Source organism: Lissotriton vulgaris, chromosome 3_1 (genome assembly GCF_964263255.1).
Source record: "Lissotriton vulgaris chromosome 3_1, aLisVul1.2, whole genome shotgun sequence".
NCBI lineage: Eukaryota > Metazoa > Chordata > Amphibia > Caudata > Salamandridae > Lissotriton > Lissotriton vulgaris.
In genome coordinates, this window is record NC_141689.1 from 19,062,800 (window position 1) to 19,083,450 (window position 20,651).

Consider the following 20,651-nt stretch of genomic DNA (forward strand, 5'->3'; position numbering starts at 1 on the left):
CGTCCATAGAAAGCTCAAGGCCCCCACGCAATGAACGAAGAAATAGATGCCCACACCGGCTCCTGGTGATGAGCGACCTTTGCTTCAGATAAAACATCCCCGGACCTAAGATATCAGATAATACCAGACGTGCTGGTCGCCCTGACACTGAAGGCCTCCCTACCAGACCGAAAGTCAGCTCCCCCCAGTTACACGTCAGTTGTGCGTCATGATCAAGTTGCGCACACAAGTAGGGCAAAGTTCCAGCTGGCCATGCAACCCCCTTCATGCATCCACCCACCTATGACTCGCCTATGACTCCTCAAGTGTACGCCCACATGCACACCCACATGCTCTTATCTCTCTTTCTCTTGCTCTGCCTGGAGCGCTCCTCCCTATGTGCGAAATTGAATGTATAAATATTGTACTCTGTGAATAAAGTTTTAGAAGACCCTTCCTGAACCTTCGTGGTGATGGAACCGATTCTCCCCTAACTCGAGTTATTGAAATAAAGCCGTTTTGAATCGGACACCACAGACTCTGCCTCTCATTTAATGCATCACCCTTTGTTTATTTATAGAAATTATGACAGGGTAATACTTTATTTACCACACCCTCTAGAGCCAAAATCATTTTTGCATTGACTACTCTGATCACAAGTGCACAAGGGGATCACTTAGTCTCAAAACTATACAAAACTTCTATGTCACTGATGTCAACTAATGACACGAAAATCCGTGAGGTTGGGTGCGGGACTTGGGCCACCCAAAAGACAACACACGATGGGCTTTAAGTTGTTCACAGATCAAGGAGTTCACTCTGAATAGCAGGCATAAATTGCTTCATTTCAAGTTTTTGTGGAGGGCATACATGTCTCCAATGAAGTTACATTCCTTTGATCACACAAGACCACACGCTTGTCCCAAATGCAGGACATACTATGCAAACGTTGCACATATGACTTGGAATTGTGTAAAACTAGCTAATTATTGGAGGGTGATTCATGTGGAACTTAGCCGGATGACTGGGTTGGATCTCTGGCCTACGCCCTCAAGTCACCCCGAAGGGTTACTTGTGGAACCTCCCTAAGCAACTTCGTCGATACACATCTAGTGCATTATTATTAGTTAAAAGTGAAATAGCCATAGCCTGGGAAGCAAGAGTGTCCCTACTGTGAAAGCTTGGTTACATAGTCTCATTTACTACAATAAAAGAGACTGGTTGGTATCAGTGCCACACACAAAATAAGCTTGGTGAGGTGGTAGAAGTTTTGTTCACTGTGCGGCAAAAGCCGTTTCTCCTGAGAAATACCAAAGATCTCTTAACTTTTAGGAAAGGCTTAAAAAACTGTATCTTTGCCCAATAAAACTTTTTCTTCCATTTCTAGCCTCATGGAGATCTACCTAGTGACAGGACACCCCCGGGTAACTGCTATGCTTTAAAAATATCATTAACATAACGTATTAATAGTGATATATATTCCTCCACAATGCTGGACACGTCTAGACCCAGAGATTTTTGGGGACCCACGAGGCGTATATCTAGAAATTGAAGAATTCTCCTCACCCTTTCCCCAGCTGGAATAGTCCCCATGGGTGTGGGATGAAGTTCCCTTCCACTGATGCTTACTCATTTGGTGATATATTGCAAGTTAATTATTATTGTGCAAGTTGAAGAGATTGTCATGTATGGAGTTCACAACAGGATCATATGAGGTCATGTAAAACATATTGTTTATTGTACTATTTCCGTTTATCCATCATTAACTTAAGAAAAGTGTAGCAGACATATTTGCTTTTTTGTAAGCATTGGCGAATTTTGCAGATCCGAAATCGGCCCCAAAAATCAGCGAATTTGCGGAATCCTGGATTATTAAATGTATAAGTGCTTTTCCGACACTCCTGCTGCGTAAAGTGCTTTAGTTGTCTCCAGTGACCATGTGTGTGTTACTATGCCATCGCGCCGAAGGGCGCAGGGGTCCCTTGAGTGAGCTGCCATCAAAGTGGGTAAATGGCGAGAAGATAGTGCATACTGCTAGTGTGTGGGCGGGGCCAAACGGGGGGGGCTTCTATGCGAATTCACATGCCTCTTGTTTGTATAAAAGGTCAGAGACCGACCAGCGCAGCAAACGATGAGAAATAAGTTCCTGGTCACAGGAACTGCACAGGGATTGCGCTCGTGAAAGTGAAGGATGCGCTTTGTATCCTTCACTTTCACAAGCGCAATCCCTGTGCAGTTACTGTGACCAGGAGCTTGAGTTTTCTCCAGTGACCATGTGTGTCTCACTATGCCATCGCGCCGAAGGGCGCAGGGGTCCCTTGAGTGAGCTGTCCATCAAAGTGGGTAAATGGCGGGAAGACGGTGCACACTGCTAGTGTGTGGGCGGGGCCAAACGGGGGGGCTTCTATGCGAGTTCACATGACTCTTGTGTGTATAAAAGGTCAGAGACCGACCAGAGCAGCAGAGGAGGAGAAATAAGCTCCTGGTCACAGGAACTGCACAGGGTTTGCGCTCATGAAAGTGAAGGATGCACTTTGTATCCTTCACTTTCACAAGCGCAATCCCTGTGCAGTTCCTGTGACCAGGAGCTTGAGTTGTCTCCAGTGACCAGGTGTGTGTTACTATGCCATCGCGCCGAAGGGCGCAGGGTTCCCTTGAGGGAGCTGTCCATCATAGTGGGTAAATAGCGGGAAGAGGGTGCACACTGCTAGTGTGTGGGTGGGGCCAAACGGGCGGGCTTCTATGCGAGGTCACATGACTCTAGTGTGTAACAAAGGTCAGAGACGAATCAGAGCAACAGACGAGGAGAAATAAGCTCCTGGACACAGGAACTGCACAGGGATTGCACTTGTGAAAGTGAAGTATGGAGAGGCCTCTATCCAGCATCACAGCTAATTTTCATTGGTAGATATGGGGAGAAAGCACACCTGCCCAGCCTCGACAAAGCGCACAATTGTTTTTGGGCTGATGAATGCGTTACTGAATTTGAGTTTCAACTCGGGCACCTGCTTACTTGTAACTATTCTCTGACCTGTTTAGGGTCAGGACAGGGTCATAGAATAGTTGCAAGTAAGCAACTTAAACGTTTGCAGCTTGCTAGTGCCATCTGTAACTATTCTCTAACCCTCCATGACCTTTTTAGGATCAGGACAGGGTCAGAGAATAGTTGCAACTAGCACCTCTGGCACCTTCTTTATTTATATCTGTAAGCCCTTCCTGTTGAGGTTTAATATACAGGAGCATCGTGCCACAATGAACCCTGCCCTTCCTATTTATCCAAGAAGGCGCCATCGTTTTGTGCGATACCTCTACTCACCTTGAGTACTTTCTATTTGCTAATCAGTAAGTGCTCAATACACAAGAGGGTAGCAGAAGCACACCAATTTTATAGATTTCATCATTTTACTTAAATGTTTTTTCAGTTTGTCCCGGCTTGCATGTAGACCGGATCAGTGCCTCGCCTCGAAGCACGTATGTAAAACTCCAAAACCTTGACAACAACTGAGTACTGCATTTCCGATCGCACAGCCATAAGGACATGCTTACAAACTTGTTTTCTTCCAAATTTCATTTATTCCTTGTACTCCAATATCCTCAATGCTTTTTCTTTCTTTCTGTTGGGCTGAAAATTCGTTCCGCTCGCGGAATTTGCGGAGTTTCCGCGATTTCGCGTTCCGGGAATCTCGCGAAATCGCGGTAAAATCTGCAAATCAGCGGGGATGGATTTTCAGCCAAGCACTTACAGGGTTACAGCAGCAGGTGCAAAAGTTGAAGCTAATTTTTTGTAACCTTTTACAAAAGGGTTACAAAGAAATTAACTTCAACTTGGGCACCTGCTGCTGTAAGCCTGTAAGTGCTTCCTGGCGCCTCGTTGCCTACTTGCAACTATTCTCTGACCCTGCTCTGACCCTTGAAGCAGGGTCAGAGAATAGTTACAAATAGGCAATGAGGCGCTTGTCACGAAAATTAAACCTCAACAGGAAGCACTGACAGATATAAAAACAAGCATTTGCAATGCAATAGGTCTCGCATTAGGAAAGTTTGAGCTATTGGTCTTGTAAATGACAATTTTATTTATTTATGTGTTGGCAATAGTTATAACTTTTGCAAATGTGACACCTATAGCATTTGTAATGCAACATGTTTTGTATTTAGGTGACTTAGATGTATTGATATTACAAATTACAATGGCTTTTATGTTGTTAAAATATTGAATACTTAAATAATAGTGATTTTAATTTATAATGGCAACAGCTTAAACTTTTGTAAATAACTTTTGTGAAGATTATGTTCAGTGTATTTTATTGTGACGAAAATCCAAGAACAGAAGTGAAATATTAACATCTTTTTGTGACATTTGTAATAAAGCTTGAAACATTGAGAGAACATATTTGAACCAGTTGTTGTTGAATGGTTGAGCAGATTGATGCTGGGGTGGCGCTGAGTGGTGCTGTGGTGGTGCTGAGTGGTGCTGTGGTTATGCTAAGTGGTGCTGCGGTGGTGCTGAGTGATACTGGGATGGGGCTGAGTGATGCTGGGGTGGTGCTGAGTGGTGCTGGGGTGTTGCTGAGTGGTGGTGGGGTGGTGCTGAGTGATGCTGTAGTCATGCTGAGTGATGCTGTGCTGGTGCTGAGTGGTGCTGTGGTGGTGCTGAGTGATAATGTGGTAGTGCTGAGTGATGCTGTGGTGGTGCTGAGTGATGCTGTGGTGGCGCTGAGTGGTGCTGTGGTGGTGCTGATTGGTGCTGTGGTGGTGCTGAATGATAATGTGGTGATGCTGAGTGATGTTGTGGTGGCGCTGAGTGATGCTGTGGTGGTGCTGAGTGGTGCTGTGGTGGTGCTGAGTGGTGCTGTAGTGGTGCTGAGTGATGCTGTGGTGGTGCTGAGTGGTGCTGGGGTAGCGCTGAGTGATGATGTGGTGATGCAGAGGGCAGAAAGGCATAAAAAGCAGTCTAACAAAGGGCAGAAGTCCAGAAAAACAAGGGGAAAACGAGTCTAACAGAGGGCAGAAGGGCACAAAAAAACAGTCTAACAGAGGACAGAAGGGCAGAAAAACAAGGGAAAACGAATCTAACAGAGGGCAGAAGGGCACCAAAAACGAGTCTAACAGGGGGCAGAAAGGCACAAAAACGAGTCTAACAAAGGGCAGAAGGGCACAAAAAACGAGTCTAACAGAGGGCAGAAGTGCACAAAAACAAGGGAATAACAGAGGGCAGAAGGGCACAAAAAATGAGTCTAAGAGAGGGCAGAAGGGCAAAAAAACAAGGGAAAAATGAGTCTAACAGAGGGCAGAAGGGCACAAAAAACGAGTCTAACAGGGGGCAGAAGGGCAGAAAAACAAGGGAAAAAGGAGTCTAACAGAGGGCAGAAGGGCAGAAAAACAAGGGAAAAACTGGTCTAACAGAGGGCAGAAGGGCACAAAAAACGAGTCTAACAGGGGGCAAAATGAATCCCGCCCTGCGTGTTTGCCCACGCAGATGCCACCTTTTTGTGCAATACCTCTACTCAACTGGAGTACTTTCTACTGTCTAATCAGTAAGTGCTCCCTCGTTGGCTAAATGTATAGGGGCAGATTTACAATAACTGGCGAATCCCCAGGGATGCACCAGTTATTGTGCGCATCAACTCCGCCACCCATGGTGCGCCGCATTTACAATGCGGCGCACCATGTGGCAAAAACAGCACAGATGCGTCACGCATCTGTGCCATAAAAGCAGCGCATTGCTGGAGCTGCATCGCAAGCGCAACGCAGCTCCAGCAATGCTCTGGGGGGCCCTATCTCCCCAATGCTGCATCAAGCCTTGCGCCTGCTTCAAGCAGGCGCAGGGTTTTGACGCAGCATTGGCCTAAAAGTGGCTGAGTGAAATCTTGTAGATTTCACTCAGTCACTTTTAGGAGGCGTTTGTGCGCAGGAACGCCCTCCCCTGCGCGGGAACGCCTCCTGATGGCAGAGGGCTTTACAACGTGACGCATCTCTCAGATGCGTCACGTTGTTAATACCCAGCACCATGGCGCATCTTTTGTGCTGCCGCTGAGTCACAAAAGTGATGCAACTGCGGCGCAAAAGAGGCACAAGCGGCTTGTAAATCTGCCCCTGTGTCATTGGAGACATGGAGACTGGCCCTTTACGCAGCTGCAGTGTAGTAAAAGCACTATACATTTACCCAATGAGGGAGCACTTACTGGATTAGCCAGTAGAAAGTACTCCAGGGCAAATTGCAAAAAAATCTGCGATTTTGCGGGGAAATTCGCGGATTTTTTTTGCGATTTCACAGGAATTCGCAAATTTCGCCCATGCTTAATTCACAATAAGGCTGATCAAAGTCACAATTTTTTGAATGAGGCAGTTGTGCCCATCCAGGCCTCTTACTACATCACGTGGGAATTGCAATTCATGTTAAGAAGCTGGTGTAAAAGCGTGTCCCAATGCATTTCGGGCCCATATTTAGTCCTTCATCAGGGGAAGCTGTTCAAATTGAAATAAAATACATCCTCCGTTAATCTTCCATACTCCATTACCCCAGAGTTCATACAAAAGTGTATGCTCTGATGAAATCACGTATCAATGCAATCAGTGAAATAAACATGACTCAGCCCCTTTGTAACCAAAAAGTAAACGAAAACTCTTTTCACCACTCTCCCTTAGTGCCTAAATCCTATTGCCACCTAATGGAAAGTTTACTGCCCGCAGTAACCTCCCCCGCCCCATCCTCGATGTAAAACCTGCCAATTCAGCTGCGGTGCTTCGTAAAAATTCCCCAATATGAATACGTGAACATTAACCCTGTGCCTGTCTTTTTCTTTGATACCTCATTGTATATTTAATACCCAAAACCCTCTGAACTCATAGCTTCGCTATGCAACCTCCCCCTGACCCGTTCTCCATGACATACCTTCTTTTATACTCTCTTGTTCCTAAAATGCTCGTGACCGATCTCACTCATTTGTCCATGTAAGTAATTTCAAACGGATGTCAACCAACTAACTCCTCCCCCATGCTCACGTTTTAACTTCTTACTCTGACAGTGATTTATCCAATTAGCAATGGCTAATCTGTTTAAATCCTCACTCCTCCCACCTAATCATAATACCATTGTGTCCCTAATTTTAGCTAATCGCGCATGCTGTTGCCTAACTACATATCCCATAAGCCCTTCCATCTAAACAAAAACCCCTTTCTCAAAAACAATCATCCCCGAGTTGATATCCTCAAAGACTATGTGTCCCTAATGAGTAAGTGCTACCTCGTTGGGTAAATGTATAGTGCTTTTCCTACACTACAACTGCGTAAAGTGCCAGAAGAGTTGTCTCCAGTGACCATGTGTGTGTTACTGCCATCGCGCCGAAGGGCGCAGGGGTCTCTTGAGTGAGATGGCCACCCCTCTCCCAAAGAAAAATCCGCCGCTCGCAAATTTGCAGATTTTTGGCAATTTTGCAAGATTCGCGGATCGCAGAAATTGCCAAAAAATCCGCAAATTTAGCGAGCGTAGCGGATTTTTGTCCCATACTTACTTTTATATAAAAAATGGTAAATAAAGTGTTAAAAAAACAACAACAAAGGTGTTCTACCTGTACCGCCACTGCCTCTCTAGCCTCCAACAGTTCCCTCTGTTTGTCCGCTTTCTCACGTCTGTCGTGTTCTAGTTCTCTTAGGTGCAGGTCATCCCTGTGTATGTCCTGAAGTAGCACCTTCTGTGTACCTGTCATCTCTGATATACAGCGCCCTCTAATTACTGTTTAAATGCATCCCACTCTGCTAATGAGTTTGCTGCAGTGTTAGCGTTGTCTTGGAAATAATGAACAATAGCTGTGTCTGTCGCTTCATGAAACACATGGTCCTCTAGGGCATCAGGTCTCAAGCGCCAGGTGGTGATATTGGGTCACGCACAGGACCATTGCAAGATTATCAACTTGGGAATGTGGATGGATATCGTACTAGTGAGGTATTCACTACTGAAAACCCGCTTATGTACATTGGGTGTCACAGTATAGCATCTAATCGGAAATTCATTTCATGCAGAGCTGAGTAAAAGGAGTAATCTCGGGTCCCAGGGTGCTGTGCTCTCCACGAATAGATCAATCCACTTTTCTGTTGCCAGTTGCATCGTGGCTCTGCTAGTTTGTGTGTGGTTGCATCAGGGAGCAGAGGGTGGGAATGGTCAAGGGTAACATCTGATGTTCAATTAAAAGCCTAGCTCAATAAAACTGAACCTGTGAGTACAGAGGCCAGTTTCCCAGAAAGGTGTGAAAAGAAGATTGGTTGGTCCGAATTAGGTGCGTATATGCTACCCAATATGAGATCTGTGCCGTCTAGTCTCGCAGCAACTACCACATATCTGCCTTCAGGGTCAATAATCTGTTTTGTGCACTGAAAGGGTACACACGCCCTCACTCAGACCAGGACTCCTCGTGCAAATGTGGAATAAGTGATATAGAATGCTTGACCCCTCCAGAGATGCTGCAAGTCCGCTCTTTCTTTCGCTATTATGTGGGTTTCCTGAAGTAATGCAATCTCCAAGTATGTGTGTATTTTATGACACCGTACCATTGAGTGCCTTAGGTACTTCTTGTGCTCACTAAAACCCCCCCTTGTGACAAGCCTGGCCCCCCTTAACATTCACCAATCGGCACCAAAAAAAAAACTCCCTCTCCCCAGGACAGGTACCAGAGAACTAGTTCCCATCCAAACACTGCGTAAGTACTCAATCATCCAGTACCGGTTACAGGGCTGACCAACTTACAGTTTTGGACCCAGATCCCCACCACACCACTTCCCCGTTAAATGCACCAATCATTCCGCCCGTACCAGCTATTTGCGGACCTTTTTACCTTGGTGCGGAAAGCTGGTTCTTTTAGCCCTCCCTCAAGAACAAGTGCACATTGTATCCCGAGGTCCACAGTTTGACATGCTGATGCATATTCATAACACAAAATCGTCCGCTGTCTGGGTTGTGATCTTTGGCAAGTCCATCTCTGAGGTTCATAGTCACTGAGATCCGGTGAAGTATCTGATCTTTCCGCCTGCATTCCACTCTTACTTGAAGTAGGACTGGGCCTTTTTGCATATGTTATGCCACAGACTGAAGCGCTTTACGACATTCTAGGCTGAGCGCTCTGGGAGATGGGGCTCTGGACCCTGTTTTAATGCTGAGAAGGCTCTGTATCAGTGAATTTGAAGAGGAATTATGATGGACCAGGGGCCTCTGCACGTCCAGCCACTCACAGGTATCTTGAGGTGTCGCGAAGAATCGAGGACCTGCAGGGTTCGCCACTCTGAGCCATGCAGGGAACAATATTGCGTATGGCAATTGTAGTTGGCATAGTTTCTTTTTGAGGTCCAAGAAGGATGCCCTGTTCCACTGGACTTCCCTTGTGAAGCCCAGAAAGATCATTATTGCACTATTGTTGATTTTGTCAAGCTCACTGTAGGATAGAGTCTCTAAAATGTAAAAGGTGTGCCACCATTGGTCTGGGCGGTGCTTCGGGCCTCAACGGTCTTGCTGGAACTCTATGGGCCCTTTCCAGTGTATAGAAGGGTGACAACCCTTCTTGGGCTACATCTTTTCGATCCAGTCTTCCAAAAGCGCACCATAGTCGCCCCTTCCGCTTTTACCGGCACTCCAGTGATTCAAATATTTTGCCTATGGGGCCTACCCTCACTGCCTTCGGCCCGTACTTCCAACAGTTAGATTTTAGCTTCCAGGTCCGTAAGTGACTTCTGCCTCCAGTTACCGTCTGTGGGACGCCACCCAGTTCTTTCCCAGTAGTTGTTACCCGTTGTTGAGCTTCCGATGTTCTTCTTTTAATAGGCTTAAGTCTGTGCCTATCATGTCAGTCTTCCCCTCCATCAGCTCTCTGGAGGCTGTGATTGCTTGCATGATGTCAGACAGCGTTGGTCTCCTGGGAGCCGAGTCTTTCCCCAGTTCCATCCCTTCTTCTTCATCATCTGTCTGGGTGAGTCTACACTGAGGACATTAAAGCCTCTCTTCTTTTGAGTTCTCCCCATCTTTCTGGCAAATGACTGAGTTTTCCTCGCCAGGACCAGGTATGTTCCGCAATGTTGGGGGTCATTCTGTTGAACTACTACTGTCTATCAGTCGTGGCACTGCTTCTGAGATCCGCAGGCCTTCTTCTCTGTTACAACTTTCGTGATCTCATCAGAAGTCTGCTCTCTTGCATGTCTAGTTTGCCACTGAGGTCTGACTCTACCTCGCCTCCAACTTCTCCATTTCTGCTGTTTCTGCTGAAGTTGCCAAACTCACTCCGGGGTGGCAGTGCTCCTATGTTACTGATTATGCTCTGCATTAGGAGCCCCTAGGTTGCTCTCTGCTGTGCACTGATGCGTTTGCTGCTGGCTGGATGAGCCCTGCACAGTTGGGTCTATGGCAGTTTGCGGTTCTGTGACACCAGATGGACCCTCCTCATCTCACATGTTCCCATGCTCTGTGTGTGCCCTCAGAACTCGTTATGGTAACTGCCTGCCTAGTACACCCCGGTCTTCCAATGCTGTGGTCACTCCCTGCGTCCAATTACCACCATTATCCATCGTGCACCACATCTTTCATTTTCTATTCTAGGCACTCAATTCCTGGGGTCAACACTATGGTCCCGCTCCGGTTGCCGCAGGCCTTTGCAAGGCCGGTGTCAATGAGTAAACAGGCTTGTTGTTGCTGGCCACTCCTGCCCAGGTATGATTTCCAGAGTGACCAATTGCTGCACAGGTCTGCCTCAGGTGCAGGGCCTTTACAGTCTCCCCCCAGGGACAGCATACTCCCTGACCCCCAGGGTGGTCTTCCGACGGCGAGTCTTTTTTTAGCCCAGGTAAGTGCTGGGCTCACCTGGGCTTGTGAATGCCACTTCTGTTCCACGCTGCACTGCCTTCATATTTCTGGGGGAGGCTGCACAGTTTTTTGGCGTGGGTGCCCTCGCCCCACCACCTCCGTCCCACTACAGGGCTCCAATTACTAGGCACTGCGGGTGAGCTGACTCGGGATATCTCGCTACCTCAGATTTCTCCTATGTCTTCACCAGTTAGGACTCCTCTGCTGAGTAGCCTCCTCCTCTGCACCAGGTGGTTGGCGTTCACCTGACTGACTGTGTGAGGATCTCTAGGCAGCCTATGCCGAGGGTGCCATCTTGCTGGCTGTTCCCCAGCGTCATGATAGGCCAGCTTTGGGACCTGGACTGTCTTCTTGCATGACTCTGGTCCACTCTGCCTTAATCTGCACACCCGGGCCCCCTCTGCTCAGCGGGGCTATGTAGGCACCCTCCATGGGGCTCTGTCACACCAGGATCAATACCCACTTGGCAGGCCATGTCAAAAGCAGAGGGCGCTCCTAGGCTCGGGTGCCATTTTGAGGCTGATTCCGTTCCTTCAACTCGCTCTCATCTCTGCAAATTGTGACCCTTCCAGGGGTAGTACGTGTTTCACCTTACAACTCTGCAAGCACTCCAGTGTCTCCGGTACACAGATCTGTTAAGGGGCTGCGACCAGGGTTCAGGATCAATTATTTGGGGACAGCAGTGGACGGAGCTCCACGGTACGCATCCACTTACATCGGCTTCAAGCTAAGCCCTCCTTGAACTCAGTACTGCTGTTTTCAAAACATCAGCACAAAAGGGATTCATTCTCATCCATACCAGAACCCAACCCATTCTCCCCAGGAAAAGACACCTTCATAAATGAGTGTTGCTTTGCAAATGTCTGACATTGCTAGTTGTCTCTGTATAGGGTTTTAGATCTGTCTAACAAGTGCTGGAAAAGTAACAACAGGTACAAACTTTGGAGTGATAACTTGTATACTTCCAACATGGACAAGATATGCAGCGTAACGATCATCTTAAAAGTGTTCAAACTAAAATTCCCAGATGAGTTTGCCAAGTTCTTTAAAAATGAGTGAAACCAGGGCACCAGTGTCAGGCAGTATTCTGTGGGGTGAGGTTCTGGAAAGAAAGTCAGGGGAGAGAGACACCAAGTCACAATATTAGAGTCAGTGGTGAAAGGTGGGGGAGAATACAACGTGAACATAAGAAAGGACGACAAGTGTGACTGAGCAGGGTGAGATCACTGTTTATCATTGACTATGCTACTCTACACAGAGATCTATCACATTCAAATCAATCTCATTACTACTCTACTAGGAACAGTCGATCCCAAACTGACAGACAACAACATAAGCAACATCAGTCTAATTTCAGCCAGCGTATTACATCAACATGTTGTCCTTTCCCTTTATTTATTTTCCTAATTTTCACATGTTTACATTGAACCAAACCTCCATGTTCATGAATGGCCTAAACAAAGTTGCTGAAACACACAAATGTTTAGGATGTTCACTCACCAAACATGTTTCCTACCTGAGGATACCTGTAGATTCCTAGGAGCTCAGCCATTGAGAATGATGTTGTAGATGACAGGTCTCCAATAAAGCCGACCAGTGTGCCATTACTCTGGCAGCTGTAGTTTGGGACTGGATACTCCCTCTTTGACAAGATGTTAAGTGTGGCGTGAAGAGATTTCATCACACTACTGCAAGAATCATAGATCTGATAACCCAGAGTGAAGTTTCCTAAGAGATTAGGGTTTCTGTTGATCTCTTCTGTGGCATAGATTAGAGCCAGAAGATGCCGAAGATGGCGGTAGGATGAGCTGAAAGATAAACAACAAGGTTGGCCCATGGTACCATGAAGTTCATATTTCAGCAGTTAGAACAATGAGATTAATACTACCAGTTGACACCAAATTTAAATGTGCTGTAAGAGTGGAACACTCAGAAATAATCATAAATATGTGATCTCCGCAGAAAGTGTTATGATAAATGAGTTCTTATCAGTACCATGAATCCACATAAAAAGTGCATTTAAAAAAATGGTGGTAATGGAATGTGTCCTAAACATACACAAATGTGAAGCTGCAGGTGCAACGCAAATTGATATTAAACAATGTGAAAGTATCATTGTCACTGGGTGTATTAATATTATACTATGTGATAGTATCACTGTCATTGGGTGTATTAATATTATACTATGTGAAAGTATCATTGTCATTGGGTGTATTGATATTATACTATGTGATAGTATCACTGTCATTGGGTGTATTGATATTATACTATGTGATAGTATCTTTGTCAGTGGGTGTATTAATATTATACTATGTGAAAGTATCACTGTCATTGGGTGTATTAATATTATACTATGTGAAAGTATCCTTATCAGTGGCTGTATTGATATTATACTATGTGAAAGTATCGTAATCAGTGTGTGTGCTGATATTATACTATGTGAAAGTATTATTTTCACTGGGCGCATTGATATTATGCTATGTGAAATTAGTATTGTCACTGGTTGTATTGATAGCCTATGTGAAAGTCTCATAATCAGGGTGTGTGCTGATATGTGAAAGTAGTATTGTCACTGGGTGCACTGATATTATACTATATTAAAGTCTCATTATCACTGAGTGTATTAATCTTTCCAATTTGTAAAGAAAAGCTATGGAGTTCTGTCAGGTTAGCGTAGTGTGTTCTGAAGGATTAGCATGGTGATTTATTGTCTAGGTTTACGCTATGTTGAATAGACAGTTAACATGATTGGAAAAACATTTCTCCCTATTATATTCCTTTTGTCATGGCCAATGTGTGAGACAGGAGAAGCGCTAAGAAATCTTTCTTCCTGATAGCAGAAGCCATCAGTGCCCTGAATACTTATGTGCATGTCAAAGAAGTGACATTTTGAATGAGTTCCTGATGTTTGTTTTGTGTTTAAAACTTTAGCTTTCATAATGTAAGGGGAGCTTGAAAGAGTAACTTTAACTAATTATTCTCCTCACTGAGGAAATAAACTGGCGCCACAAACTGACTGACCGATCATGGACATTCGCAGCCTGCTGCTTCCCAAAGGTAGACCTGCACACCTCATCAAAATCAAACTACAACAAAGTGCCTCATTGTTGATCGTATGTGTGATCTGAGGTAAACTGCAGTGGACGTTATTACCTGTTAGGCAGTAGGGTTTGAAAGGGGGGAAAATTCACGAAGCTGGTGTTGTCCACCATATATTTATATGACAATCCATACCATTGAGTTGCAGATTTCCCAATTCTGATTTTGTTAAGACCGATTTTCTCCTCCAGCTATGAGAAGGCAGTAAACTACAGCTACCTAGTGAGCAGTGGTCAGACAAGTAGCTTGTCTCTGTTGTCTATTTCCTGCGTCTAAACATCAGAAATGAGCATGGATAAAGCTCTGTAGACACAATAAGGACAAGTTCCTCACATTAGGTAGGCAAAATGAGCAGTCCAACTTCTGCTGCTGCTAAGGGACCTGGCTGGGCATGGCACATTTAGGGGCGTTGAGGCTGGCACAAAATATTCAAGCACCAAGTACGGCATCTTTGAGTTACCGCCAGGCATGAGACAGCAAGCTTTCCTGATTGTGGTGTGGGCAGAGTTCATATGGTGCCAAGCACCTACTTGTTACACAAGAAATAAGCAGAGGTGACCCCAAAGGTATAATGTATCTATGGCTCTTTTATAGATCTTGGTATAGTAATGGAGAGGCAATATATGGATGGATGATGGGGCTTAATTCTGTTTGGTACATTTCTAAAATCTGTTAGTTACTCCCTTTCATTACTTAGCTGACCTGTTCTTTCTCTTCTGTCCCCCGCTGAGTATGACTTATTGTAATTTACTAATGTACCTGTAGCTCTGTGTGAGTTAACTGTTATAACTGGTGCTGTTAGTCATCTGGAATGCATGATCAGTGGAAGCTGGCTTGTAAAAGATTCTAGCTTGCATCAAATAAATTCCCTGTGCTTCAAGTCAGTGACCCAATGGCTGTGGGAATAAATCAATGCAAATTGTCATTTGATTTGGGTTATTTTTGCTGCTGCCTATTATTCTTTCAGGATCTAAAAAGCCTTCAAGGTACATTACAGTTGTTACTTTTCTATGTTACATGTATAATTAAAATTGGCAGTATACATTTCATTATTGAAAGTAAGCCTGTAGTTTTCATATTTTTACATCTGTATTTTGAATAATGTTTTTGTCTCAGCAAAGTAAGACTGAGGGGCCTCTTCACAAAATACATTGTGTTGTACTTTAATCTCAATATAAAATTCTATCTAAGGGTAAATTTCCTCCTCTCCAATCTTTTCTATGGAGAGATCCACTCACATGTATGTTTACTACTAAATAGCAAATGTTTGAAGTACCAGGAGTAATGTCGAGAAAAATTGAATACTTACTAGTAATTGTCATTTAATAGATTAACCAACAAGAAAAACAGCCATAGTCCCCATCATTGGCATCACCTGGTCCATGAATACCTTGACGGTTGCTCCCTTTTATGACTAAGTTAACACAAAACTTGCAACCCTAGATCCCTCTCTGAATAGCTTCATTCTACCAAGTATCCCTCACAATATACTTTTATTAGAGAACCATCTAATGTCCCAGTCAAACCTCACCCTGTTTTTCCCAAAAATAAGACAGCAACTGCCATCAAAGACCTAGACATCTACCCAATAAGAATATGTATCTTCACATCGCTTGCGAATACATCGCATGCCATTACATCGCGGACGTTACAACGACCGTGTTGTAACAACGCAAACCAGTTCATCGCATGTTGTTACAACGACTTGCTGCAGGGGGTGCGCTGGACATAGGAATAGTATTATTTACTACTCCTATTCCAGTTTGCGCAACAGCAGGGAAGGTGTTAGATTTAAATCAGAGCGCCCCCTACAGCAAGTCATTGAAATGGCTTGCGATGTAATGGTAGGCGTGGTAACAACCGCGTTGTAATAGTACTGCTCTGTGGAGACAGCGTTGTAAACACTGTTTTCCCCAATAACCTTCTGCCCCCAATGTAGCAGAACCAACTATAAATCCTTGTCTCTGAAACCAACCCAAGTTAATCTTAAAGTCTCTTCAGTCTTATAACTCATTCCAACATGCAACAGCTTTGGGTGTTACATTTTGGGGATGTGATAGATGGAGAAACTCTAAAATGGTCCAGAAAGATTTTGCTCTGTTGGCAAGGCTAAGTTTACTTCAATTTAACTACGTATATTGAATTTCTTATACAAAAGAGTGGCTATGAAAATGTGTATTTCAGTCATTTGCCTGATAAGTCTTTTATTTAGGGAAGGGCTTTTCAATAGTATTTGTGATTATGTGATGATTCAGGGGTCCTTAGGAGAGGGCTGGTTTGATATTTGATGCGTTAGCTAACAGCTTCGGTCTCAATCTTCATCGTAATTTAGCTCATCAAGGGAACACAATCATTTATTACTCTGTGTTACTATGCTATACATAGCACAATACAGAGATCCCCAAAAGCTTGGTATGTGTTCCAAGACATGGACGTGTTAAGGTTGTTGAAGGCATTCCAATATATTTCTACAGAATATTCAAGTCAACATGCAAAGATCAATAAATCAATCCATAAATCAGGAATTTGTGAAGTGCGCTACTCACCCGTGAGGGTCTCAAGGTGCCGGGGGGAAATCGTGCAGCAACGTCTTACCTAAAGAGCAAGGTCCTGAGGCTCTTCCTGAAGGCATGCTGAGTGGTGGAACGTCTGATGCTCAGCATGAGTTCATTCCAGGTCTTTACCATGATGTAGGAGTAGGCTCTTCCACCTGTTCTGGATCTGCGGATCCGAGGGGTTTCGACCAGGGCGATTCGACGGAGCGGAGGCTTCTCTTGGGTGCATAGAAGGACTATTTTTTTAAAGAATTGGGGTTCGGTGTTGTGGAGGGATTGGTAGGCGTGAGTGAGTAGCTTGAAGGTCACTCACGTCTCAACGAGGAGTCAGTGGAGGTCTCGTAGGTGCTGGGTGATGTGGTGCTGTTGGATGCAGAGGACGAGTCTGGTGGCAGTGTTCTGGATGGTCTGGCGTTTTCTGAGCAGTGATTTGTTGATTTTGTCATAGAGGGCGCTTCCGTAGCCCAGTCTGCTGGTTATGAGTGCTTGGGTGACGGCCTTTCTGTATTCTTGGGGGATCCATTTGAAGGTCTTGTGGAGAATACGGAGGATGTTGAAGCACATGGAGGAGACAATGTTGACCTGTTGGGTCATGCTGAGGTAGGTGTCCTTTACAGAAAATAACCTTCCCTATGCAATAGTGGAATCAAAACTTCCAGAATATCTACTGGAATTTGAAAATTCAATCTGTTGGAACTGTAAATGAAGTTATTGGCAGTCAATGCCTTTCCTTTACTGTCAACAATATCTATTCAATTTGAATTGGAAAATGTCAACAAAGTTGCCTTAATAGAATGACGATTTTAACACTTGGCATGGAAAGAAAATCATGTCTCTTGATAATGAAAGGTGATTAAAATCTATCTCAATATGTATTAAATATAGGCAACATAGAGATAAAGCATTGCACTAGTAGAGAACATAGGTGCACATGTACAAAGAAGTGGTGGAGTGAGGTGTTAGTCGTCATGGCTTAATGCCTCACTCTGCCACTTCAAAAATGGAAGGCTGCACCATATATACAAGGATTTGGTGCAGCCTTGCGCTTACCCCTGCGCTGGTGCTAAGCTTAGTAGCTTACCACCAACGCAGGCACTTTTGCACCATAGTGCAAGGGTATCTGCGTGCAGGGGAAGATTGTTTATGTGCAGGAAGGTGTTCTTTCCTACACATAAACACTCTTTAAATGCCATTTTGTCACTTCTATGTGTGCTGCTTAATGCAGACCTCATGAAAGTTTCAAAATGGAATTTTTTGTTATGATTGTTTATGTGCACCTTCCTGGAATTAAACAATCAAATGTATTTAGCTTTTTCCCATGTGTGCTGCCGCACACACACACGGGAAAAGCATTATTGAGGGGAAGTGAAGCATTTCTCCTTGTTTCGCAAAGTGAAGACTAGGGAGCATATTACCAAGGGCCATTATCGCGGCGATAATTTTATCGCCCTATTACCAAGCTGTCGCTAACTTCAGTTAGCGACAGCTTGTAGGCGATAGCGGGCATTTTGGGGCCCACTTTGCATGTCAGCGATAATTATCGCTAATGACATGCAAAGTGGGCGTGCCAAAATGTCAGCGACTGAAAATAGTCGCTGCAATCACTATCGCCTATGATCAACACAGGTGTAGTTTTGGAAATATTTGCGCTAAGCGCGAATATCTCCAAAAGCTAACGCCTGCCCTGACCAGTTCTTAGCCATGTTATCCAATGAGAGGTGGATAACATGGCTAATAGCATTGTCACGGTAATGCCTGAATATCACTGTATTGACAGCTATATTCACGCATTTCGCCTGTTTTTTATCGCTCCTGAGATAAACCTTGCTAATAGCAAGGTTTCTCAGTGATAAAAACAGGTGAAGGGCGGCGATAGAAATATTCCCGCTAAGCCAACACAGCGATAACTATAGCTAGTTGTTGGAAATATGCCCCCAGGTTTTCTCGGGTCTTAACTTTGGTGCTGCCTCCTATTTACGCTACCTTTGTAAATAGGGGGCAGTGTCAAAATCAATAGGTGTTGCGGTGGCACGCCCATGGCAACACCCACTGCCTACCACGTTAAATTGCTTAACGCTGCCTTATAAATAAGACGAGGCCCTATCTCCACAGGAACGTCAGAAGAAGTGAAGTTCCTGTGGCATGAGATGGTGAAGGCAGATCTAATTTGGGAACATTTTGGGAGCAGAACATAGCTCACAGATGTACAACAAACCCACACATCTTTTAATAACAGCAGAAGATGAAATCATTCACCAGTGGGGGCGTGGCTTCGGCGCCGATGAAGATGGCCACGGTCACAGTGAGCTCCGTCAGACCGTAATGTGACGGGAGACACTCTGGGTCTATGAAGGAGTGTCCGGCTCTCATTTTTCAAGGATTTAGATGGTGGAACATCGGTGGCTTTGGGAAATCCTTCTCTGGAGGCGCGGGGTGAGCCACACACATTGTGCATTTTATTTTCTTCATTTCGGCGGATCGCGACTGAGGCGAGTCCGCCATTTTGGAGTCCTTGAAAGCTTTTGAATATTTGGTGGTTTCTTTGACCAGCTTTTCTAATATGGGCGCATTTCAACATAAGACTCAAAACTTGTCCGGCTAACCTGGTGACAGAGGCTTTGTGGTGCTGCTGTTACAGAACACATGTGGTAAACTCCTGAGGTAAATGCCTTTTTTGAATCTCCTCAGCCATGTACATTCGCGTTGCCCTTCCTCATTCTCAACATTGCTTGGTTCTGACAGCTACTATATGAGAGCAGGTCACTTGTAATTTTTCGCTGTCCTCTATTTTTATGCTATTTCCTGTGCCCGCTATATTATGGAATAGCATGTTTTTTTTTCATGTGTTGTGAGCAGCTTATTTTCTGTCATAATTTTGAGGAAGGAGGCCTTTCTGCACTTTTGCAACTTTTGAATGTTAGTTAGTGTCTATTTGACATATTATCCTACTGGAATAGTTCGCATATACACAAGGGACATATTGCTTTACTCTCATCTTTGCATGTTATTTGATGGTTGGAACTTTTAAACGTGTTAATATTATATTGCTGAGGCTTGTCGAGCTGCCTTCTTCAGTTTACTGTTTTATATCACTCCCTCCTGCTTTTCCAAATTCTCTATGGTGATGTCACGCACCAACCGTCATGCTTCTCAGCAACGAACAGGAACTAATTTACCTTTGGAAGATGTCAATCCTTTTAGCGTTCTACAAGATCCCATGGATGATGCATCAAATGACTTGCCAATTACAAAATGCTCCTCCCCTCTTTCTTCTCACTCAGCTTCAAAACCCTCTAACAAAGCTCCTTCCTCTTCTGCTCCTACTTCAGGAAAAAGGGTCGAAACGAATCCTCCCTCTCCTACCAACACGTCCGTCACCCTCCATCTCTATGGAGTTGTTACTGGAGGAAATTTGCACGCTTAAACCTTATATGACTGAAACAAATTCCCGTCTTCAGAATCTTGAAGTCAACAGGTCTAACACTGAGCTAATGGTTGACACTCTTGAAAGACAATTTGCTTCAGCGCAAACAGTCATGGATCAAATCCCTTGAGTTCACAGAGTGTTTGAAAGTCTTAAACAGCAAGTTGAAAATTTGGAAAAACGAAATAGGCGTGTTAATTTACACTTTTATGGACTTGCGGAAGGCCTTGAGGGATCGAATCCCATCTCTTTTTTTCAGTCATTTTTGCCTACCCTTGTTGGTCTTCCAACATCACCTCCTCATGGCCGTTGGGTAATTGTTAAATTGCTTATTGATCACTTTCCCCTAGTTCTATTCAACGTTTATGCACCTGTTAATATTGGCCTCAGATTTCTGATTAACTTCTTATGTTTAATGAAGATTATGTCATTTTTGGGAGTGACTGTAATCAGATTCTAGACCCTATTTTAGATAGACATCACTCTGTAAAATGTTCCAACACCAAGATGCACTCTCAATTCACCTCTACCGTATGACGCAAAGCTTTAATTGACATTTGGAGGCTTTGTAACCCAGATCTACAGGAATATACGTTTTACTCCCCCTCATAACTCTCAATCTAGAATAGACTATCTTTTTCTCAGTAAGCCTCTATCTCAACTTGTACTACATGCTGAGATTGGTTCTATCCTCATATCAGATCATGCACCAGTTTTTGTCGATTTTGATTTGCTACCATTCTCTCCCAATGCT

The 20,651-nt window shown here is 44.4% G+C and overlaps 1 protein-coding gene across 1 annotated transcript in view; it reads right to left on the minus strand.

Annotated features, from left to right (window-relative positions):
• LOC147725835 (extracellular calcium-sensing receptor-like) overlaps positions 1 to 20,651 on the minus strand; it is a 608,311-nt gene that overhangs the window by 163,836 nt on the left and 423,824 nt on the right. Inside the window, exon 2 of the mRNA XM_086963367.1 lies at positions 12,336 to 12,627. Within this exon, the coding sequence (XP_086819493.1) occupies positions 12,336 to 12,627 (292 nt within the window). The remainder of the gene's footprint in view (positions 1 to 12,335; positions 12,628 to 20,651) is intronic.